We start from the raw sequence: 23,500 nt of genomic DNA on the forward strand, positions 1-23,500 counted from the left end.
TATAGCATGCAAGTCATGGTTTGCTAATAATTATTCAACCACACATTCAGTAGTAAAATCAGCAAAAATTACATCAAATAGAAGGTAAACAGTGTAATCTATCCTGAAAATTTCATACCAAATCATACAGCCATTTATTCAGAACAATTCATTTATTCAGACAACACATAGAACAAGATTGAATTCTACAGATTAAACCAGGACACAAAAGAAGCTGAAAATTTAAAAGTAGGTCGACACAGAGATTAGATATCTACTGTAAATATTTCATGATTTTATCTGCACATAATTAACTTTGAGAAAATAAACAACACAGACATTAATATAACAAGATTCATTTTTAACTCCTGTTATAGAAAAGAACTGGTGCTAAAATTTTACAGACATGAACATATGACCAAAAAAAATCTTCAAAAATATTATCAAGGTTTTCAATGCAAGGAAACTATTTATCACAAATAAAGTTTACTTAATAAGCATTAAAACAAAGAAATAGCTAAACAGATCGAAAATTTCTCAAACTTGGGGAGCAGAAAGGTTTTAGTAACGTGTGATCATGGAAAAAGTTTCACATTCAGAACTAAAATATATCAACCAGCACAAATAAATTAGCAAAACTAGTATATTTAAAAATATTGAAACTTTGACCTAGCTAAAGATGTCAAATAGGTTTCAAATTTTTACCAGATGCTACTAACACTGCAAGACATAAGCTAGCCAAAAATCACAGCAAGCTACTAAGTAGAACTCATGGAACAATTAAAGACTAATTATTCTAGTCTTTTTCTTAGATTTAAATACAGGCCAAAACTGAAGATATGAATGTAACAAAACTTGTAGTTCTTGCAACAAGGATTCCAAAACATTTAGGTTTGTATTTGTCTGATTTTTTTAGGAATTTCTAGGCATTTTTGAACTTCACTAGTTTGAATTCTAAAGCAAATGTAAAATTCTCAGTTTAACCCCTAGATCTTTCTTTTCCTTCCAAAATAGGTCCCTGGCCGGAACAGGGAAGGCACGACGCTGCAGATCCTGGCGAGGTCCGGCCCTGGGGGCGAGGGGGAGGTTAGGGAAAAGAAGGAGGAGGTCCCTGCGCACCTTTTGGTGGTCTGGGATCGGTGGGAGATGGTCGAGAGGATGGTCGTCGGCGGCGAGGGGCGGAGCTTGAGTTTGGTGACTGTCGGCGAGGGGGTTCTGGTGGCTCAGGGTGGCGGTTCTTGGGTCCTTGAGCACCACCAGTCAACGAGGAACACGAGGAAGGTGTCGGGGGAGGCAATGCGGGGCGGTGGAGGCGGCTCCATGGCGAGCAGGCGGCGGCGGTGACTCTGTGCTGCGGCGGTGGTGTTCCGGCAGCTTGGGACGGGGAACTGGTGAATGGGTGAGGGGAATGGAACGAGGGTGTCCTCCGAGTACTAGTGCGCACGAGAGAAGGGAAATCGGGGCTCTTCCCCGAGCGGTCCACGGTGGCGACGATGTGGCGGCCGGCGGAGCTTTGGGGGGCGTGTGGCAGAGCAGGGGAGGACACTGCGAGAGGGGTAGAGGGCGGTGGGGAGCTCAAGCGCGACGCGTGGAGAAGCTCAACAAGCAGGAGGTGGCTTCCTGGCCGTTCCACAGCGGCGGGCGGCGCTGCTGTGCCGGCGACAGGGCAAAACAGAGAGGCAGGCAGGAGGAAGAAGAACTGGACTGGTTTGCAATTTCAGAAAATTCCAGGGACCCAACTGTAAAACAAAGATAACTTTTAAACTAGGGCTCCAATGAAAAAGTGCCTAATTTGAAAGTTGTTCAACTTTTCAAGATCTACAACTTTGATGTTGTGAAAAATTTATTTGATCAAAGGTTAAAGAGTTATTTTTGAAAACATAAAGAGGATTTGAATTCAAAGGACTTTTGTCTTTTTCAATGCAAATTCACTTTAAATTTAGACTGAAATGAATGATTTCCTGCCATGTAATGATTGCACTGAATTTTGCAAATAAACCCTCCACAAAATCAATAATCACACATCCTATTCAAATAAAACTATAGAGATGACCCTGGAACAAATCATAATTACACAAAGGTCCTTAAAATTTTAAAATAGGCCCTTGCTCAAACAATTTCACACATGAAGCATAGGAAATAAATGTAGTTTTATTGTGCAGACACCTAGGGTGTCACATTACGCGACCGGTCAGACCGGTCTGACGGGACAACACCCTGTGCCCTCTGTACCGCACACGTCCAACCCTAGTTCGGCCGTCCCTAGCCAAACTAATGAGATAGTGATGCATACAGGGCCTCATGCTACGTCACAGCAGGGATCTGGACCTCATCGAGGACCGATTCCTAACACTAACGTGGCTTACTCTAGTCCTACCATGCAACGTGTTTCATCCTCTTCGTATACTTCGGCCAGTGGTGCTTATCAGGCCGATTTTAATAGATTTAAAGAAGGTTTGGCCGGTGTACTTAAATCTAAACTTGGGATTGATATGGGTGGGTCGCGTTTATATCAAAAGCCATATCCTCCTGAGTTTGATTTTATTTCTTATCCTGCTGGTTGGCGCGTTCCCGAGTTTGTTAAATTCAATGGTGAAGATTCTCGTACGACTTGGGAGCATGTTAGCCAATATGTCTTGCAATTAGGAGAAGCGGGTCTTAATGATGCTTTGCGGGTTCGTTTGTTTTCTTTGTCTTTGACTGGAACCGCTTTCTCTTGGTTTTCCTCGCTTGCACTAGGATCTATTTTAAATTGGAATCAATTAGAGCGCAAATTTCATGATCACTTCTATAGTGGGGAAGCCGAAGTTCGATTGCTAGATTTGACATCGGTTAAACAAAACCGAGATGAATCGGTTTTGGATTACTTCCAAAGATTTAAAGCTTTGAAAAATCGGTGTTTTAATTCATCTCTTTCGAAAAAAGATTTGGCGGATTTGGCGTTTAATGGCTTGTGTTCTTATTTGAAGGAGAAACTTGAAGGTTTTGATTACATTACGGTTAATCATTTGCAAATGCGAGCTATTGGCACCGAATTTAAGTACAAAAATTCTAAAGATACTTTTAAGCCTCATCGGTCCAACACGCATGTTCTTGATCATGATTCGGATAGTTCGAACGATGATAGCAAGGAAGTATACGCTGCTGAATTTGTTTGGCCATCAAAGGCCAAACCCGGTTCAGTTCCGTCTCTCAAGCCGATTCAAAAGAATTGGCAAGAGGAGCTGAAATTTACTTTTGATGTTTCTATGTGTGATTGGATTTTTGATGAATTGCTTAAGAATGGTAACATCCAATTGTCACATGTTATTCCATCTCCCGACGAGCTTAAATGACATGCATATTGTAAGTGGCATAACTCTACATCTCATGCTACTAATGATTGTAATGTTTTCCGTCGACAGGTACAATCGGCCATTAATGAAGGACGATTGGTACTTTCTGAGATGCAAATTGACAAGGCTCCTTTCCCTGTTCATATGCTGGAATTGAACAATCCTAAGGTGCTCATTCGGCCAGAACAAGCCGAAGGAGCTCAGGGGAAGAATGTTGTCATCGGTGATCCAAGACCGATGAATACAAGTGACAAAATCCTTGCCCGGGAAGTTATCAAGGAGAAGACTGATGATGGCAAGGATACTCTTAAGATCATAGTCAGAAATCCCAGACTCGGGGGGGGGCAAGGAAGCTCTCCACCAGAAAATCAGTCTGCTGATCAAGCACGACCGGTCAGACCGGTCCGACTGGTCAGAACGGTTCCTCCAACCGGTCAGACCGCTCTGGTTACCATCCCCAAACTTTCAAGCCGAAGCGTCCGGAAGTGGGTACTTGGAAGTCCAACGAGGTGAAGGTGCAAGGTAGAGCTGCTAATCAGAAGCCCACCTTCCACCAGTTGTTGAACAAGTACACAAAGGCCGTTCAAAACGATCGGCCGCTAAAAAAGAGACCGCGATCACCACCGCGCCAAGATCGTCCAGTGTCCCCAAGGAGGGAATCCAGCAGGCGCAGAGGTGATGTTGTTACATTGTATCCTCCCCAGATGTGTGCTTCCATGCCATGGGTGCCTCTGGTGTCAAATGCAACAAATCCGGTGTGGGAGCATGGGGGGATATGGATGCAGTGTTTTCCGATGCCTTATCCTCCACATTATCAGGGGGAAAGCTCCAGGGTGCCAGTACATGACCGATTGGGACCACGCCAATCTGGTCCAGTGCAGCAGGCTTGTGGCAGAACCACCTGAATTATCCCGGCTCAAGTGCGCTGGCCAACATCATAAGGCAATACCGGCTCAAACGTACTTCAAATGGAACAATTCTTGGTCTGTCGGGTAACGTCCCGATACAACCACCGGTTCTCGGATCGAACAAGCATACCCTGCACGAAGGCGAGTCCAGAGATATTACAACCACAAGTTTACAACATAGGCAAAGTAGTGATTACAACATGTTTCAAAGTACTTATTACAAAACCAAACTTTGTAAACAGTTATACAAGCCATAAATTTAACTTCAGAGTTTGAAAGCAGCGGAAAGAGACAACGACGGCTACAACACGTCGCAAAGGTATACCAAGCTAGCCCAAGCAAGGTATCACTCGTCATGGTCATTGGCGGCCAAAGACGAATCCCACTCTACAGACCAGCCAGGAGGCAAAGAGCAGGGCCAAGACAAACTAGCGACTTGGTCCTCAAAACTCAAACCTGAAAAAGGGTTTCAACAGCAAGGCTGAGTATTCTAATACTCAGCAAGACTTAACCGTCAACGGGTATACTTAACCCACTTTAGCTAGACTATGCAGGGTTTGTGAGGTTCTGGTTTCCTTTGCTGAAAAGCAATAAAGAGTAGGTCCTTATTTCACATTTTAGCTTTCCATATTCTAGATGATTAACCATTCTATGTAAGCAACTACTATTCAACCATGGTAGAACTTTAAGCAAACATCAAGATTAATCATAATAATGTTGCTCTTGTTACTCTGTGTGGCAAAGAGATCAAGCAGTCCCAAACTGTGGGAAGCAAACGATTCGAATCGAGTTTGTTAACCTGGCCAGGCAGACCTAACACACACGTTTGGAACACCGTCGGGTCGTTCCCAAACAACCGTTGACCTTTGTTTCCGGCTTGTGGATAGGGTCACTCTCCCCGACTACAGGGCTCCAAGGTCCACCCATAACGGTCCACCCTTGTCCCTTGAAGTCGCAGTGTTGATCAACAATAACATTTAAAAACCTATCTCTAAAGAGAGAGTGATAGGTATATCCACTCCCCGGTCCAATCGGCTACTAGGCTTACCGCGTACCATATTTACGGCATGTGGCTAGTACGTTCAAAAACTTAACCAGCACTACCACACACCGCGACCTTAGCAAGTTCATCAACACAGACGGGGTCTCACCAAAGGTCATGATATCAAACACGACCCCGTCCGGGGCTTGCCTTCTCGGTAGTCGCTAACTATTTCAGCTCTAGGCTCTTCCGAATTTTGGTTCGGGGCTTCAGTTAGTTCAGCGGCGTTCACCTGAGCTTCGAGATCACCTCCGTCAAACTCCGGGATCAGCTCATACGTCCCGTCCGATAAGGCAGTCGTATCTATATGTAATGCAAGAACAGTATTATAAACACACATGGGCAATCGTTTATAGAGTAGCTAACTAACAAATCTAACTACACAAGGTATCATAATCAACAGCACAAATGAAGTTGACTAACTTCATAAACAAGTGGGGGTGGTTTCTTATAACAAGCAAGTCATGGTTTGCTAATAAATAAACAACTCAAAGCACAAACAGAAATAAATTTAGCAAAAATTACCCTAAACATAACATGAACATATTAAGCTACCCTGTAAAAATCATGCCAAAAGATGTAGCCATTTATTCACAAAAAATCATTCATTCAGACAACACCTAGAACAAGCTTGAATTATACAAGTCAAACTGGAGCAAAGCAGAAGCTAAAAATTTAACAACAGACCTACACAGGGATTAGTTAGCTACTGTGAATTTTACATGGTTTTATCTACACAGAATTAATTCTGAGAAAATAAACAAAACAGACATCAGATTTGCAAGATTCATTTTTAGCTCCTGTTCTAGTCATGAACTGGGATTCAAACTTCATGTACAATCTAAACTATTCAAAATAATCACTCAGAATTATTTTCATGATTTATCATCAGCATAAACTATTTATCATAATTAAAGTCTACTAAACATGGATTAAATCAAATAAATATCTACACATGAGAACTGATCACGAAATTTTTATAGCAACACTAGTGTCACATGAACACTACACCATAAAGTTTTCAGAGCAAGACATGGTTTCAAGCAATAGTTAAGAAAAAGATAAAATCAACTAATATTTATGCACTAGTAACACAAATCAAATTCTACAGCAAAAACTTGCAATTAATGCCTAACATATTATGATTCTACTGCATATATCTCTTCAAGAGGATTCTAAACCATCAAGATTTGCTATTTTACGAAATTTCTCCAAATTGATATTGAATTTCAAAATTCACAGCAAATCATAACAAACAAGTCCCTATAGCACTATTCCACTGAGTCTTGGGGTTTGCAGACAGCCCCCTGGGCTTCTTCGAATTCCAACCCGAGGTCCTTAGCCAAGGTCAGAGAGGGGGAGCGACATTGACCGGCTGATTCCGGTGTCTGTGCTCACCGGCGGCGAGGGTTGGGGTGGGGAAAACAGAGTAGAGGTCGCCGCGATGCTTTGGAGGCTCTTGGGTCGCGAAATGATGGCCGGAGGGGTTTGGTCCACGGCGAGCGGCGGCCGGTGGAGCTCGGAGCACGGTGGCGGGGTGGCTCCGGTGGGGTTCGGGCGAGGGAAAAGGGCTGGGGAGCTGCGCGAGGTCGAGGCGCGGCTAAAGGAGGGGTCAGCGCGGGCGGATTGGGTCTGTAATGGCGGCTCCGTGGCGGGGGGGGGGGGGTGAGATCGCTGTGATTCGGGGTGGAGCGGCGGCGTTCTGGGTTCTGGGGACAGGGAAACGGCAAAAGAATGAAAGGATCACCACGCAGGGGCTTTTGTAGTGCTCATGCGCGTGAGAGGAGAGAGCGGCGGCCTCTGCAGCGGGCTCTCCACGGCGGCGTTGAGGTGGCGGCCTGTAACACCCGGTTTATAAAAGAACATAAACCGAGCAATCATATACGTGCCAGGATCAAGTCACACGTATATACAACAGAATGAACAGTATATCATAGCACATATCACGTAAAAAGATATAATAAAGCGAATACGAATGTTATTTATTACAATAATGACAAAATGTCTAATACAGCGGAAGCGAAGTACAAATACGATAAAAGCTCTCCGAAGCTGAGCAGGGCGCCACAGGGACGTCGACTGGGAGACGAACGCCTAGAAGTCCTCGTAGTCCTGGTAGCGCTGAGCGAACTCCCTGGAGTCCGCAGGAACTGAGCAGCAGTAGCGTAGCCAAGAGGAAAAAGTAGAGAAGAGGCAAGAGTGAGTACACAACTTGTACTCAACAAGTATAACACAAACTATGAGGCTCTAGGTTGGCTGACTCAACTGCATTAGCTTTTAATCTTGGCAAAATTTTATTAAAACTATTTACGACAAGTTGATGAATTACCATTAACTCAGTTACATAGTAATTAGTCAAATTTAATCATGATACTACTGAGAACCAAACCAAACCAAACCAAGGTAACCCCGAGAGGCACCTCCCTCGTCGGAAGGAGACAACCCCACTAATCAAAAGGAGGATCTGGGCCGCTCATAACCGTGAGCACGGCTAGTATACCAGTTTTACACTCTGCAGAGGTTGCACATCTTTACCCACAAGTCGTGAGCTACGCCAGAGGTTCATCACACTTCCTTAGGTGAGATGACTACCGACTCACTACGAGGCCGTTACAAAGAATCTCATTGGTAAGGCGTAACCGCGAGAGTTAGGTCAGCGACGATGGGGCCCACCTCACGGGGGTACAAGCACAGGTACGCAAACCAAGCACATATCAGTCGAAGGAGCAGGGACCATTGAAACTTACTACTCTTGCCCCGCAGGTAAGTTACTCCAAACCAAAAAGACCTAATTAGTAAGCCAAGTCTATCCCATTCTAGCCTTGTGGTAGCGCTGTTGTCCCAGGTTGTCGCTCTATGAACCGGTCCTTATGGAGAGTGGCCAACCAAGCACTAAGCACCGTGCTGGCCCCCTAAACCATGTTTCTACAAAAACCATCTTTTAACGAGACGTGAGCCACTCATCCACACAGAGGGCCACTCTCAGAATTAAATTCAAGTAAACCATTAATCAAATTAATTAAAAAGGACCAGAGTGTGTTATAGCGCAGCAACCTAGCACAACTAACCAAAATGCAACCCAAAGGTATATATAAAGGATATAAAGTGGCTAGGAAGGTCCTTATAGGCATACAGAATTAAATGCAGTATGAAATTGTATTTAAAGGTGATAGGTTGTTCATGTTATACTTGCCTTCCTCGTACTGCTCCTGCTGCTGCTCAAAGTGCTCGGAAGACGGCTGCTCCTGGTACTGGTACTGGGGCTCCTCAGATGGATCAACGTCTACTCACGAACACATGGCCAAAACAATACACAATAATAAGCATACAAGCAAACACTAACAAAAGCTAAGAAACAGTACATCAATACATAAAAACAGCACACTAAACTAGTCTAAAACTATTCTACGCGTAACAACGATCGCGTGGACATAAAGAACGCCTAAATCGGAGCTAAAACGCGTAATCTAGGCTAAAAACAAGGTTCAAGGGCTTATTTGTAATAAAAACAGGGTTCCAGGGACTTTTCTGCTAAAACCGAGGGCCTAGACGTAATTACTGAAAAGATCCAGGGGCTAACACGTGAAAAAGCCAGGGGTGGACGGTGGGTTCGAATCTGGGAAAACCTAGGGGCCTAACTGCTAAAAACTGGGCCTTAGGGTAATTATTTTTGAATAAGAGCGGACTGCGGGTTGAAACTCCTAAAGTGCAGGGGCTCTTTAGCAAAAACGTCGGCGCTGACCGGTATCTAGCGTGGTCAACGGCCCTGGGCCGTTGGATCGTGATCGTGTGCGCCAAAACAAAGAGGTACGCAGGATCTAATCTGATCCGTTGATTGCGGATCGGATGGGCCAGATTGAAAGGGGGCGACGGCGGCGGCGCGGGTCACCGGAGTCGAGCCCCGCGGCGGCGCTGCGCCGGAGATGGCCATACTCGGCCTTCCCGGGGTCAAAAAGGACGAGATCTGAGTCGGGAGGGGACTACGCGACACGCGTAGTCCACCTGAGGCTTTTGCGGGCCTCGGGGAGGCTGGTAGTGGGGCGCGCTGCGTCGGCGGCGGCCCTGCGCTCCGGAGCTCGCCGGCGCGGCGCGTTCGGGATTCCCCAGGGGCTACGGCCTAACAAAACTAGCACCAAAGGGGCCTGAGGAGGTGTGGAAGCTCACCGGGGGCGCGGGACAGTCGGGTTCGCAGCGCAGGGGGTTGACGGTGTGAAACGGCGGCGAGGTCAACTCGGTGCTTCGCGGGAGTGGACGTCGAGGTGTGCTCCGGCGTCCTGGTGTCCTCGGATCGGTTCGTGAAGATCCTGCGAGGGCAAAAACAGGGTCAGCAGGCACGGAGCGGCAACGGCGGCATGGGATTGCAGCGGCGGTCGAGCTCACCGGCGGCGCTCGACCGGAGAAATTCCCGTGCTGCAGGGCCTGGGAGTCGCGAGCAAGGTCTCGGCGAGCTTCGGGGCGTCGATGTGGGGCTAAGGCGGGGGTTTGTGGGGACTGTGGTGCGGCGGGGAGGTGTGCTCGCGGCGGAGCAGAGGCACGGCGGCACGGCGGGGCGATGACAGTTAGGGATTTGGGGCGGCGGCTGCGATGGGGAGGAGGCGCAGAGGCCGCGGGGTGCGCTATAAAGCAGGCGGGCGGGATCTGGGCGTCCGTGCCGTTGAGCACGCGGGAGAGGATCTCGCCGGGGATCACGACCGGTTTCCGTTGCGCGGGCGCTGGGCGCTGGCAGGTGGGCCCGAGGCGCGGTAAGGGAGAGGGCGACGCGGTGTTGAGGGACTGGCTTGCGGGCCCGGCTGGCAGGCAGACGGGCCGGGCGAGCTGGGCTCGAGCGCGGGGCGAGCGTGTCGCGCGGAGGAGTGGGCTGAAGCGTGAGCTGGGCCGGGCGCAACGCGGGGGCGAGGGGAAGCGGGGCGCACGCTGGGCCGCTGCGCGCTGGGCTGGAGCGGGCCTGGAGGAGAGGGAAAAAGTGGGCCGTAGGAGAGAGGGAGCGGGCTGGGCTGTGAAGTTAGGTTTGGGCTGGGTTTGCTTTCCTTTTTCCTTGCTAGATTCTAATCACTCTCAACACAAAACTATTTGAATTCAAATTCGAATTTTGAATTCAAAACCCTAGCACACAACCAAATAAAGAAGTGCACCAGCATGAATGCAACAACCCAGTTAAACCTAAGAAAATTTTAATTATTTGTGAAACAAAAACTAGATTAAATGCAAGACTAACACAATAAACCTTAGAAATTTAAATAAAGCCAATTAAATTTATTGATAAATGCTGAAATTTAAATTAGGGTGTTACAGACCCTACCCCCTTAAAGAAATCTCGTCCCCGAGATTTAGCTGGGCTGGCTAGCAAAGAGATCTGGATATGTCTTCATCAGCTCATCTTCTCGCTCCCATGTAGCCTCAGCTTCACTGTGATGACTCCACTGAACTCTGCACATCTTGATGCGCTTGTTCCGAGTAACCCTCTCTGATGTCTCCAGAATTTTCACCGGATGCTCAGTATATGTCAGATCTTCCTGCACATCTACTCCATCCAGTGGTGCCTGCTCCTCGGATACTCGCAGACACCTCTTCAGCTGAGATATATGGAAGACATCATGAACTCCTGAGAGGCTGAGAGGTAACTCCAGGCAATAAGCAACCTCGCCTTTTCGCTCTAGCACCTTGAATGGCCCCACATACCGAGGTGCTAACTTCCCTTTGACATTGAATCTGCGGATTCCTCTCATCGGAGACACCTTCAGGTACACATAGTCACCAACACTGAAAGTCAGGTCTCTCCGTTTGCCATCTGCATAGCTCTTCTGTCTGCTCTGTGCAATCCTCAGATTCTCTCACATAGCCTGAACCATCTGCTCTGCATCATCTATGATCTCGGGGCCAAAGAGCTGCTTCTCACCAATCTGATCCCAATAGAGAGGAGTCCTGCACTTTCTGCCATACAATGCCTCAAAGGGGGACTTCTTCAGACTGGCCTGATAGCTGTTGTTATATGAGAACTCAGCATAAGACAGGCACTTATCCCAACTAGTACCGTACTGAATGGCACAAGCTCTCAGCATATCCACCAACATTTGGTTGGTTCTCTCTGTCTGCCCATCTGTCTGAGGGTGATAAGCCGTACTGAAACGCAGCTTCGTATCCAACGAATCATGAAGCTGCTCCCAGAACCGAGAAGTAAACTGAGACCCTCTGTCAGATATAATCTTCTTGGGCACACCATGCAAGCAGACAATCCGAGAGATGTACAACTCTGAAGTCTAGCACTGGAGTAAGTAGTGTTCACTGGAATGAAGTGAGCAACTTTCGTCAGACGATCCACTACTACCCATATGGAGTTGTACCCTTTCTGAGTACGAGGCAATCCAACAATGAAGTCCATGGTGATTTGCTCCCATTTCCACTCTAGAATCTTCAAAGGCTGTAACAGACCTGCTGGCCTCTGATGCTCAGCCTTGACACGCTGACAGGTGTCGCAAATAGCCACGTACTCTGCCACTGAACGCTTCATCCCATACCACCAGAAACGTTCCTTCAGATCATAATACATCTTCGTGCTGCCCGGATGAATAGAGTAAGCTGTATCATGGGCCTCACTCAGAATCAACTTCCGGAGATCCTTCACATCTGGCACACAGATCCGGTTCTTGTACCACAAGGTACCCTGATCATCCTCTCTGAAATGAGGAGCCTTGCCCTTCTTGAGCAACTCACGAATCTCCTGCAGCTTCTCATCATCTTTCTGATGCTGCCTGATCTCTGACTCTAGAGTTGGTACTGCCTCAAATGCTGCACTGGAAGTATGATGCAAGAAACCCAGACTCAACTGCTCGAACTCCTCACATAACTCTGGAGGCATCTGGAAAGCCACGACCATGTTGACATAACTTCTTCTGCTCAGAGCATCTGCTACAACATTGGCCTTGCCCGGATGATAGTGAATCTCCAGGTCATAGTCCTTGACCAACTCTAGCCATCTCCTCTGCCGCATGTTAAGCTCATTCTGCGTGAAAATGTACTTGAGGCTCTTGTGATCAGTGTAGATATCACACCACTGCCCATACAAGTAATGCCTCCAAATCTTCAGAGCATGCACAACTGCGGCTAACTCAAGATCATGGGTGGGATAATTCAGCTCATGCCGACGTAACTGCCGTGAAGCATAAGCAATCACTCTGCCCTCCTGCATCAGAACACACCCAAGACCATCCTTCGAAGCATCACAATACACCGTGAACCTCTTCGTCTGGTCTGGCAGAGTCAGGACTGGCGCTGTAGTCAACCTTTTCTTCAGATCATCAAAGGCCCTCTGACGCTCATCAGTCCACATGAAAGCCACATTTTTCTCCAGCAAAGAAGTCAAAGGCTTCGCGATTTTGGAGAAATTCTCAATGAACCTCCGATAATATCCAGCTAAGCCCAAGAATGACCTGACTTCCTTTACTGTCTGCAGTGTCTCCCACTCTAGCACATCCTTCACCTTGCTCGGATCAACAGCAATGCCTCCCTGAGAGATAACATGACCGAGGAATGGAACCTCGTCAATCCAGAACTCGCATTTGCTGAACTTGGCATACAACTGATGCTCTCTCAATCTCTGCAACACGAGTCTCAGATGCTCCTCATGCTCTTCTTCTGTCTTGGAGAAGATCAGAATATCATCAATGAAGATCACCACGAAGACATCCAGATAGTCCATGAAAACCATGTTCATCAGATGCATGAAGAAAGCCGGGGCATTAGTCAAGCCGAAGGACATGACCGTATACTCATAAAGCCCGTACTTGCAGGTGAATGCCGTCTTCGGAATATCCCCAGGACGGATCCTCAGCTGAAAATAACCCGAACGAAGATCAATCTTCGAGAATATACGAGCACCTCGAAGCAGATCGAAGAGATCCTTAATACGGGGCAGTGGATGCTTGTTCTTGATAGTGACTGCATTCGGCTCCCGATAATCAACACACATTCTCTTCGAGCCATCCTTCTTATCTACCAGCAATAATGGAAAAGCCCAAGGAGAGAAGCTGCGACGGATATAGCCCTTGGCTAGCAACTCATCAATAGTCTTCTTAACTTCTTCATGCTCTATAGGTGCCATACGGTAGGGCCGCTTTGCAATAGGAGCTGTGCCAGGCAAGAGATCAATACAAAACTCAATGGTGCGATCAGGCGGCATACCTGGCAGATCATCCGGAAAGACATCCGGGAATTCAGACACCACGCGAATACCGTCCATGGGTCTAGCCTCCATCTGATGAAGAAATCCAGAAGGCTCTACTGCACTGATAACAACCTCTTGTCCACTGGAAGCTGATAGCAAGACTGTCCTCTGAGCACAATCTATCCGGACTCCCCATTTGGCCAGAGTCTCCATTCCCAGAATGACATCAATGCCCTTGGTGTCTAGCACCATCAGATCAGTACAGAACTCTACTCCCCTCAAGGAAACACTGACTCTCGGGTAGTAAGTGTGAGACCTCAACTGTCCTCCCGGTGAAGATACTAACAGGCACCTCTTTAATGTGCTAGTATGAATACCATGATGCTCGACAAAAGACTGAGTAATGAAGGAATGCGTAGCACAAGTATCAAAAAGCACTGTAGCTGGATATGAATTAACCATGAACGTACCAATAACCACGTTGGGAGCCTCGGCCGCTGACTCGGCCGTCACGTGGTTCACTCTGCCCTGAAGTGGCGCCCTGGGCTGAGCTGGGCGCCCCTGCTGTCCCGCCTGCGCCTTCCGGGGGCAAGCGTTGGCGTAGTGCCCCGGCTGGCCACAGTGAAAGCAGGTGCGAGGGGGTCCCTGAGCCTGCTGTCCGGTAGGAGCTGCCGGACGTGGAGCCTGTGGTGCCGGTGGAGCAGCACGAGCCGGAGGTGCCGGTAACCTCTGACCCTGCCCCGCCTGCTGCTGCTGTCGAGGCGGGTACTGTTGCGGTGGCCTCTGCTGGTACTGCTGAGGAGGCCGGTACTGCTGCTGGTACTGCTGGGGCGGCTGGAGGCGTGGACGAGTGTTACTGCCGGAAGCAACGGGGACAACCTTCCTCTTCTTGTCCTCCATCTCCAGGTGCTTGCGCTCAGTGTTGAGCGCGCTGTCAACCAGATGGTTGAAGTCGTCGAAGCGGAGGTTGAGCAGCGCGTACTGGAGGTAGTCCTCAAGGCCCTCCATGAAGTGCTCCTGCTTCTTGTGGTCATCCGCAACATCGGCAGGGGCGTAGCGAGCCAGCTGAAGAAAGCGATCACGATACTCTGTGACCGACATAGTCCCCTGATGTGACAAAGACAGATAGATATCGAAAGATTAACTCAAGATTCATAAGGATAGAACAAGGGGCATTAGCTCAAAAGAAACCGCTGAATGATTATATTTAAGATTACCTGCTTCAGTGCAAGAAACTCCTTCTGCTTCATCTTCATAACGCCCACGGGGACGTTGTGGCTGCGGAAACGCTCCCTGAACTGGAGCCAAGTGAGAGCCTCGCGGTCATGAACTGGGTGGGACTCCCACCAGTCCAAAGCTGCCCCTCGCAGCTGTCCTGCTGCGTACAAGACGCGCTCACGATCATCGCACTGGGCGATGTCCAGCTGACGCTCCACTGCACGGAGCCAGTCGTCAGCCTGAAGAGGGTCGGACGTGTGAGAAAACATCGGCGGGTGACCCCTCAGAAACTCAGCACGCCTGTCGCGAGGCTGCGGCGGTGGAGGAGGCGGAGGCTGAGTGTGAGCCTGCTGAAGAGCCTGAACAGTGTTGTTCAGGGTGGCCATCATCTGCATCTGGAGCTGGAAGTACTGCTCCGGAGTCAAAGGCGGCGGCATCGGGATCCCGGTCCCCTGGGTGTTCTGACCCTGGTTGTTCTGCCCCTGCTGGTCAGAACCACGCCTGGTGTTCACCATCTGATTTTGGACAAAAGATTTCACGAGTAAGGATATTGCAGGAATAAATTCAGATGGATATGATAACTCTTTGCGGAAAAAGACTCAGCCATGATAAAGTAGACAGGATAGAGTGGACTGTTTTACCCCCAACGATCTAACTCATTTTATTAATTAATTAACTTTAACATCTGAGTGATTTTCTTTAAACAAATTTAAACTACTAAGCTATGCAATCATTCAAAAATCCAAATCAAACATGTAGCATAATAACAAGCAGACAATTTTCACAACTTAGCCGAGTTTAACATACGACTCGACTAACACAACGCGTCGCGGATCGTGCTATCATATTATTATAAAAGGGTCACCTAGCTAATACTCATGGTGGTCAGATGACTGATTCAGGCCAAAATCTATGAAAACTATTCTCCAGAGAGAAAAATCAAGGCAAGACGGGTAAAAGTCATAGAAGTCAAGGGGTATAATAGTAAAATAGTTTCAACAGGCAAGGATTGGAGAGAGGAAGTCCTAAAACTCGACCAGTTCTATCTAGGCTTCGTCCTACAGTCGATACGGCTCTGATACCACTCTGTAACACCCGGTTTATAAAAGAACATAAACCGAGCAATCATATACGTGCCAGGATCAAGTCACACGTATATACAACAGAATGAACAGTATATCATAGCACATATCACGTAAAAAGATATAATAAAGCGAATACGAATGTTATTTATTACAATAATGACAAAATGTCTGATACAGCGGAAGCGAAGTACAAATACGATAAAAGCTCTCCGAAGCTGAGCAGGGTGCCACAGGGACGTCGACTGGGAGACGAACGCCTAGAAGTCCTCGTAGTCCTGGTAGTGGGGCGCGCTGCGTCGGCGGCGGCCCTGCGCGGCGGAGCTCGCCGGCGCGGTGCGTTCGGGGTTCCCCAGGGGCTACGGCCTAACAAAACTAGCACCAAAGGGGCCTGAGGAGGTGTGGAAGCTCACCGGGGGCGCGGGACGGTCGGGTTCGCAGCGCAGGGGGTTGACGGTGTGAAACGGCGGCGAGGTCAACTCGGTGCTTCGCGGGAGTGGACGTCGAGGTGTGCTCCGGCGTCCTGGTGTCCTCGGATCGGTTCGTGATGATCCTGCGAGGGCGAAAATGGGGTCAGCAGGCACGGAGCGGCAACGGCGGCATGGGATTGCAGCGGCGGTCGAGCTCACCGGCGGCGCTCGACCGGAGAAATTCCCGTGCTGCAGGGCCTGGGAGTCGCGAGCAAGGTCTCAGCAAGCTTCGGGGCGTCGATGTGGGGCTAAGGCAGGGGTTTGTGGGGATCGTGGTGCGGCGGGGAGGTGTGCTCGCGGTGGAGCAGAGGCACGGCGGCACGGCGGGGCGATGAGAGTTAGGGATTTGGGGCGGCGGCTGCGATGGGGAGGAGGTGCAGAGGCCGCGGGGTGCGATATAAAGCAGGCGGGCGGGATCTGGGCATCCGTGCCGTTGAGCACGCGGGCGAGGATCTCGCCGGGGATCACGGCCGGTTTCCGTTGCGCGGGCGAGCGACTCGGGAGGGGGACGGATCTGCCAGGTGGGGTCCAGGTGGCAGCGGGACGAGCGGATCGGTTTGTGATGATGGTAAAGGGATTGGTGATGTTCTTATTTCTCCAAATGGTGCCATTTTTGAATTTTCAAACCGATTGGAAGAAGAATGCACAAATAACCAAGTTGAATATGAGGCACTTCTATTTGGCTTGGAATTCTTGCAATCCATGGGCGTGAAGCATGTTGAAGCCTTTGGAGATTCTCTTCTGGTGGTGTAGCAAGTATCCAAGGTATGCCAATGCTATAACGGTTCTCTAAATGCATATCTTGATGAATGCCTTGATATTATTTTTACCTTCGATGAATTTATTATTAAACACATTCCGAGGGAGGAGAATGGAAAGGCAAATACTCTGGCTCAGCAAGCATCTGGCTATAATGTTACAAAAAAATATTTCAATATTCGCAAGCCGATGCAAACGAAAGCCGAGTTTCTGGTTCTGGACGCACTGGTCCGACCGGTCAGTGAGACCGGTCTGACCGCCCAGACCGGTCTGACCGGTCCAGAGACCGGTCTGACCGGTGATAATGTTTCTAGTTCTAATTCTGCCAAAAAAGATAAATCAATTGTCTCGGCCGAAGTTCAGGATTGGAGGGTCCCTCTATTATCATATTTGAGAGATCCTGGTCGTGGTGCGGAGAGAAATATTCGGCGTTTGGCTTTCAAATATGTTTTAATTGACGATGAGCTTTATCGTCGAACTGCCGAAGATTTGCTTCTCAAGTGTTCAGGCTCGGGTTGCTATGGGTGAGGTTCATGAAGGTATTTTTGGTACTCATCAATCGGCTCCCAAAATGAAATGGTTACTCAGAAGAGCCGGTTTCTATTGGCCCACCATGCTATCCGATTGTCTTAAATACTATAAAGGGTGTGAAGAATGTCAATGATTTGGTGATTTGCACTTAGTGCCTGCTGCGTTAATGCATCCTATTATTAAACCATGGCCGTTCCGAGGTTGGGGGTTGGATTTCATTAGACAAATTAATCCTCCATCCTCAAAGGGGCATTGCTTTGTGTTGGTTGCTACGGATTATTTCACTAAATGGACCGAAGCAGTTCCTTTGAAAAATATGACACATAAGGAGGTAATTGAGTTTATTACTGAGCATATTATTCATAGATTTGGTATTCCACAAACTTTGACAACGGATCAAGGTTCTTCATTTATATCAAAAGAGGTACGTGCCTTTGCCGAATCTTACAAGATTAGATTGCTCAATTCATCTCCATACTATGCTCAGGCCAATGGACAGGCCGAGTCTAGTAATAAGATTTTGATCAACCTTTTCAAGAAGAAGATAGAAGAAAATCCTAGGAGGTGGCATGAAGTGTTATCCGAAGCATTATGGGATCATCGTATATCTAGACATGGTGCTACTAAGGTTACTCCTTTTGAGCTTGTGTATGGTCAAGAGTCCGTTTTATCCGTTGAGGTAAATCTGGGTGCTTATAGATTAGCAAAACAAAATGACCTATTCGCTGTTGATTACCATGATATGATGATGGATAATGTTGATGAGGTGACCGACAAGCGTTTGAAGGCTTTGAAGGAAATTGAGAAAGATAAACTTCGGGTGGCCAGAGCTTACAACAAAAAGGTAAAACTTAAGTCTTTTCAGGTTGGAGATCTGGTTTGGAAGACAATTTTGCCTCTTGGGATGAAAAGCAACAAGTTTGGTAAATGGTTGCCAAGTTGGGAGGGTCCATACAAGATTGTCAAGGTTATCTCCGGTAATTCATATATGATGGAGACGGTGCAAGGTGAGCGTCTACCTAGAGCTATTAATGGGAGATACTTGAACAAATTTTATCCTAGTGTATGGCAAAGTGCATGAAGATGAAGACGGCTGGTATTAGATATCGTCCTTAGTTTTATTTTTAGACTTGTATGCTCTGTGTAAAATATGTACATCAGGATAGTTTTTGCTTTTTGGCTTATGAAACTCACCAAAAAGCAGGGGGGCATATGTTGATAGCCAAATTTGGCACCTGCTGTGGCCGACCGGTCTGACCGGTCGGGCCGACCGGTCTGACCGGTCGGGCCGACCGGTCTGATCGGTCTGGTCTATACAGTCCGAGTAGAATTCGGGTTTTTGTACAGAGTCCTCATGTAATCCTACTCGTGAGGGGGTACGTCTTCCCCGGCCTATAAATATAAAGGCTAAGGCCGATTGAGGTTATTTCCAATCGAATCAATACAAAAAATCACATTACTTTTTATCTCTCAAACCCTAGCCTTTTCCAACTCTAAATTACTTTCTTCCTTCGTCTCTACGGCGTTTGAAGACGTTCTGAGTGGCCTGCCGACCTCAGAGCAACCCTAGCCGCGCAAGCTCCGACAGGGTCCCTCCCGAGCTCGCGTTTCTAGGACTTCGCGGTTCTCTGCTCCACACCGGTTAGACTGGTCTGTGGAACCGGTCAGACCGGTCCGTGGAACCGGTCAGACCGGTCTGCTAGGGTTCTGCTGGTTCAGATCGTTTTGACGATCTCCTGCGCATTCTAGCGCACTCGAGTGTGTTGGCGCGATTCTGTGTCAACAGAGAATTCTGTGAGTTCTTGGATGGTTTGAAAGTACCTTCAGGCTACTCTTCGAACTTCAAGAGGCTAGTGTCAGTGAAGGATATGAAAATGAATTTCCACTTGATGAAATCTCATGATTGCCATGTATTGATGACAACTCTTCTTCTTGTTGCACTTAGAGGTATCAAGACAGTACTGATTCGCGAGGCTATCATGAGCTTGTGCTTTTTCTTCAATGCGATAGAACAGAAGGTGATTGATGTGGATGCACTGTCGAGGTTATAGAGAAGGCATTTCGAGACCCTATGCCTGCTTGAGGCTACTTTCCCACCATCATTCTTTGATCTCATGGTCCATCTAACAGCACATCTTGCAAAGGAGATCTTCTACCTTGGCCCATCTTACCTTCATCAAATGTTTCCATATGAGAGGTTCTCTGGCTTTCTGAAAACATTGGTACATAACTGGTCGTTTTCGGAAGGAGCCATGGTTCGTGGCTATGGTACCATCGAAGCAGTGGAGTGGGCCATGGGTTATATGGACCCCCAAAACCCCATTGGTGTGCCTCATTCACGGCATGAAGGTAGGCTTGCAGGTGTTGGGACCTTGGGCAAAAAGTCAATCACTCCGGGTCAAGATTCCTTCAACAAGGCTCATTTCATCGTGCTTCAACAGACCGACGTAGTGACACCGTATGTCAACGAGCACTTGCGACACCTACGTGAAGGTAATCCTAATCGTAATGAGGCTTGGGTTGCAAAGAAGCGCATGCAAGGCTTTAACAGTTGGCTCCGAGATTATGTCCAGAAAGCTAGCGCTGCTATAACCGATTGTTTGATAAGAAAACTAGTAGCTGGGCCATTATTCACTATTACAACATACCAAGCATATGATATCAATGGATATAGTTTCTACACCATGGCCCAGGATGCCAAGAGCATCTATCAAAATAGTGGTGTGCGTGTAGAAGCCATCGACAACGATATGGAGACAGACACATATTATGGTCAGATAGAGGAGATATGGGAGCTTGACTATGTTGGATTGAAGGTAGCCCTATTTCGGTGTCGATGGGTAAATGGGAAGAAAGGTGTGACCAAGGACAAATATGGGTTTGTTAGTGTTGATCTACGAGTCTTTGGTTACAAAGATGAACCGTTTGTCTTCGCCAAGGATGTGCAGCAAGTGTTCTATGTACCCGACCTTGCAAAGAAGAACTGGTATGTGGTTATGCCTGGAAAAAGAAGGATAGTTGGGGTTGAAAATGTCGTTGAGGAGGAGGAATACAACCAATTTGACAAAATTCCGTCATTTGACATGCCATACAGGCCCCAACTCTTGGCAAATGATAAAACACCATACTTGCAAAGCGACCATCAAGAAACAATCAATGTCTGTAAAGCAAGGAAAAAGCAAGTTTGATGTATGTGGATTGGTGAAATTTGAATGAGCTTGTAATATATGATGTGGATTGGTGAAATTTGAATCCATTTGTAATATATAATGTGGATTGGTGAAATTTGAGTCCATTTGTAATATATTGGTGTGGATTGGTGAAATTTGAATGAGCTTGTAATATATGATGTGGATTGGTGAAATTTGAATCCATTTGTAATATATTGGTGTGGATTGGTGAAATTTGAGTCCATTTGTAATATATTGGTGTGGATTGGTAAAATTTGAATGACCTTGCAATATATGATGTGGATTGGTGAAATTTGAATCCATTTGTAATATATTGGTGTGGATTGGTGAAATTTGAGTCCATTTGTAATATATTGGTGTGGATTGATGAAATTTTGAATCCATTTGTAATATATGATGTGGAGTGCTCTCCAGACAAAAGCAAGTGTTCTCCAGAAGTTCTGTGTTGGTAATATATGTCAGAGGTCATTGGTAACAGGCGTTACCACAACGCCCATTACCAATGTATTATCAGTAACGGGCGTTACCACAATGCCCGTTACCTATTTCTCATTTCACCAGAAGTTCATTTCCTGAGTTCACATTTCTCCTGCATTCCCAGAAGTTCATCCATCTTGCATAACAAAATCACAGAAGCACATAACACAGAGCACATAGTTTATTTTTAGAGATCACATAACATATATAAACAGACAAATATATATTAGCTGGCACACAAGGACATACAAAAGCAGTGTGCCTCAACCAGTATAGGCTTGGTCAACCTACGACAGTCTACTAACTGAAAACAACCTCCATCCTGAACAAGTTCAGACAAATTCAGGCATACAAAATAGCAGCTGCATCCACTTTCCACTACAGCCTTGGTCAACCTAGATGTTTCTGCCTCTCGCCTTCTTGGCCATAGCTTCAAGTGCACGCTGAAGTGCCTTCTTCTTTGACTTTTCGGCAGCAAGCTCATTTTGAAGTGCAATGATCCTCTCTTGTGATGCAACAGCCTTGTTGTGCAACTCCCAGAATGTCATCCTATTAAGAGGGACCTGCAAGATAAAACATTCTCAGAGCACTGCAAAGCCAGATTCTGAATTTGACAACACATTTCAGAGCTAACTACCACATTGCAATGACAGATTCTGAATTTGACAGCACTAACTATCACATTTCAATTATCCAAAAGAAGATCATTCTGCATATAGACAAATGCAGTCTTGAATTCAGTCAAATTCAAGCAGACATATTCAGTCAAATGTAGACAAATTGAGGTAGATATATTCATATGATAATTGATAGTTGGTGAAATTCAGTCAAATTCAGAGAAATTAGGCAGCATATTGGTCTGAATATTCAGACAAATTCATTCAATGCATTGATAGTTGCACAAGTTGCACAAGTTTAAATTCCTTTGCTTTTGTTAGTCTGAATATTTAGAAAAATTCAGTAAATTTAGGCAAATTCAGACTAAACTCGACTTTTAATCTTGTGAACTAACATGTTAGTCTGAATATTTAGACAAATTCATTCAATCTTGTGAACTAACATATCCAGATATGCAACAAACAACTAAAAAGCCAAAATGAACATCTAAATAAACATGAAGCATGATGATTGAGACTGATTTACATCGGGGAACAATCCATGTGATAGTCTATCAAGTGTAAATAAACATGAAATAAAAATTCCGACTCATGATGCAAAGAAGAAAGTGCACAGGGTTACCTCTGACTTCCCCTTCCCCTTGTTCTTCATGCTCGCCGGAGTGGGGTTGCCGAAGAAGCCCGGCGACGGCCCGACGTCGCTGCTACCAGAGGAGGTCACCTCCTTCTTGGGGGTGACCAGCGCGGCCGCCTTCCCTGCGCCGGCCTTCTCCTTTCCCTTATTCATCATGCTTGCCGGAGTGGGGTCACCGGAGAGGCCTGGCGGCGGCGCTTGGAAGCCCGGCGGCGGCCCGACGTCGCTGCTACCATAGGAGGTCACCTCTTCTTGAAATCGTCATGATGACCGCTTCATGGGGGGCACTGCGGCTGCCTTCCCCACGCCCGCCTTGCCTGCGCCGGCCTTCATCCCCACGGCTGCCTTCCCTGGTCCCGTCTTTGTCCCCGCGCGTGCCTTCTTGGGCTTCGGCACTTGCGGCAGTTGGGCTTCTGGCTCCTTCTTCCCCGGCACCCACTTGACTTTTCCCCGGAGTTGCAGGGCGACAAGAGCATGGCGCTTGCGGGACGACATGCTGCCGAAGATGAGGGAGACGATGCGTACAGGAAGAGGAAGTGCTGGAGCCGTCGCCGGAGTTGTCCAGGGAGAGGGAGAGGAAGAGACGATGCGGGGAGAGGGAGAGGAAGATGAAGAGATGAGGCGGTTCGGAATCAATTTATTGGAGGAGGAACGGTCTGCCCACCTGTTATAAGTAACGGGCCTTACGACAAAGGCCGTTACCCATATGCAAGATATCTGCCAAAAAATAGAGTGGGGGCGGGTTTCGATCCAGAGACCGGCAACTCAACTGGTGCTAGCACTACCACTGCACCACTTCAGTCTTAGGTGATCTATTCTGAAGTTAATCTATTAATTAGTTTATTTTGGCACTGCGGGCCAGGTGGTAGTGCCAGATTTCCTCGGGGCCAGGTGGCAGCTGTAACACCCGGTTTATAAAAGAACATAAACCGAGCAATCATATACGTGCCAGGATCAAGTCACACGTATATACAACAGAATGAACAGTATATCATAGCACATATCACGTAAAAAGATATAATAAAGCGAATACGAATGTTATTTATTACAATAATGACAAAATGTCTGATACAGCGGAAGCGAAGTACAAAATACG

At 47.2% G+C, this 23,500-nt stretch overlaps 1 protein-coding gene across 1 annotated transcript; it reads right to left on the bottom strand.

Moving 5' to 3' along the window:
* Positions 1-21,548: 21,548 nt before the first annotated feature.
* On the bottom strand, positions 21,549-22,899 carry LOC120700896 (transcription factor jun-D-like). The gene is made up of 3 exons (XM_039985094.1): positions 22,722-22,899; positions 22,393-22,655; positions 21,549-21,716 (listed from the first exon to the last, which is right to left on the bottom strand). Exons 1-3 carry the CDS (start codon positions 22,897-22,899, stop codon positions 21,549-21,551), a joined length of 609 nt encoding a protein of 202 aa, XP_039841028.1.
* Between the last annotated feature and the right edge of the window lie 601 nt (positions 22,900-23,500).

Source organism: Panicum virgatum, chromosome 3K, assembly GCF_016808335.1.
Source record: "Panicum virgatum strain AP13 chromosome 3K, P.virgatum_v5, whole genome shotgun sequence".
Classification (NCBI taxonomy): domain Eukaryota; kingdom Viridiplantae; phylum Streptophyta; class Magnoliopsida; order Poales; family Poaceae; genus Panicum; species Panicum virgatum.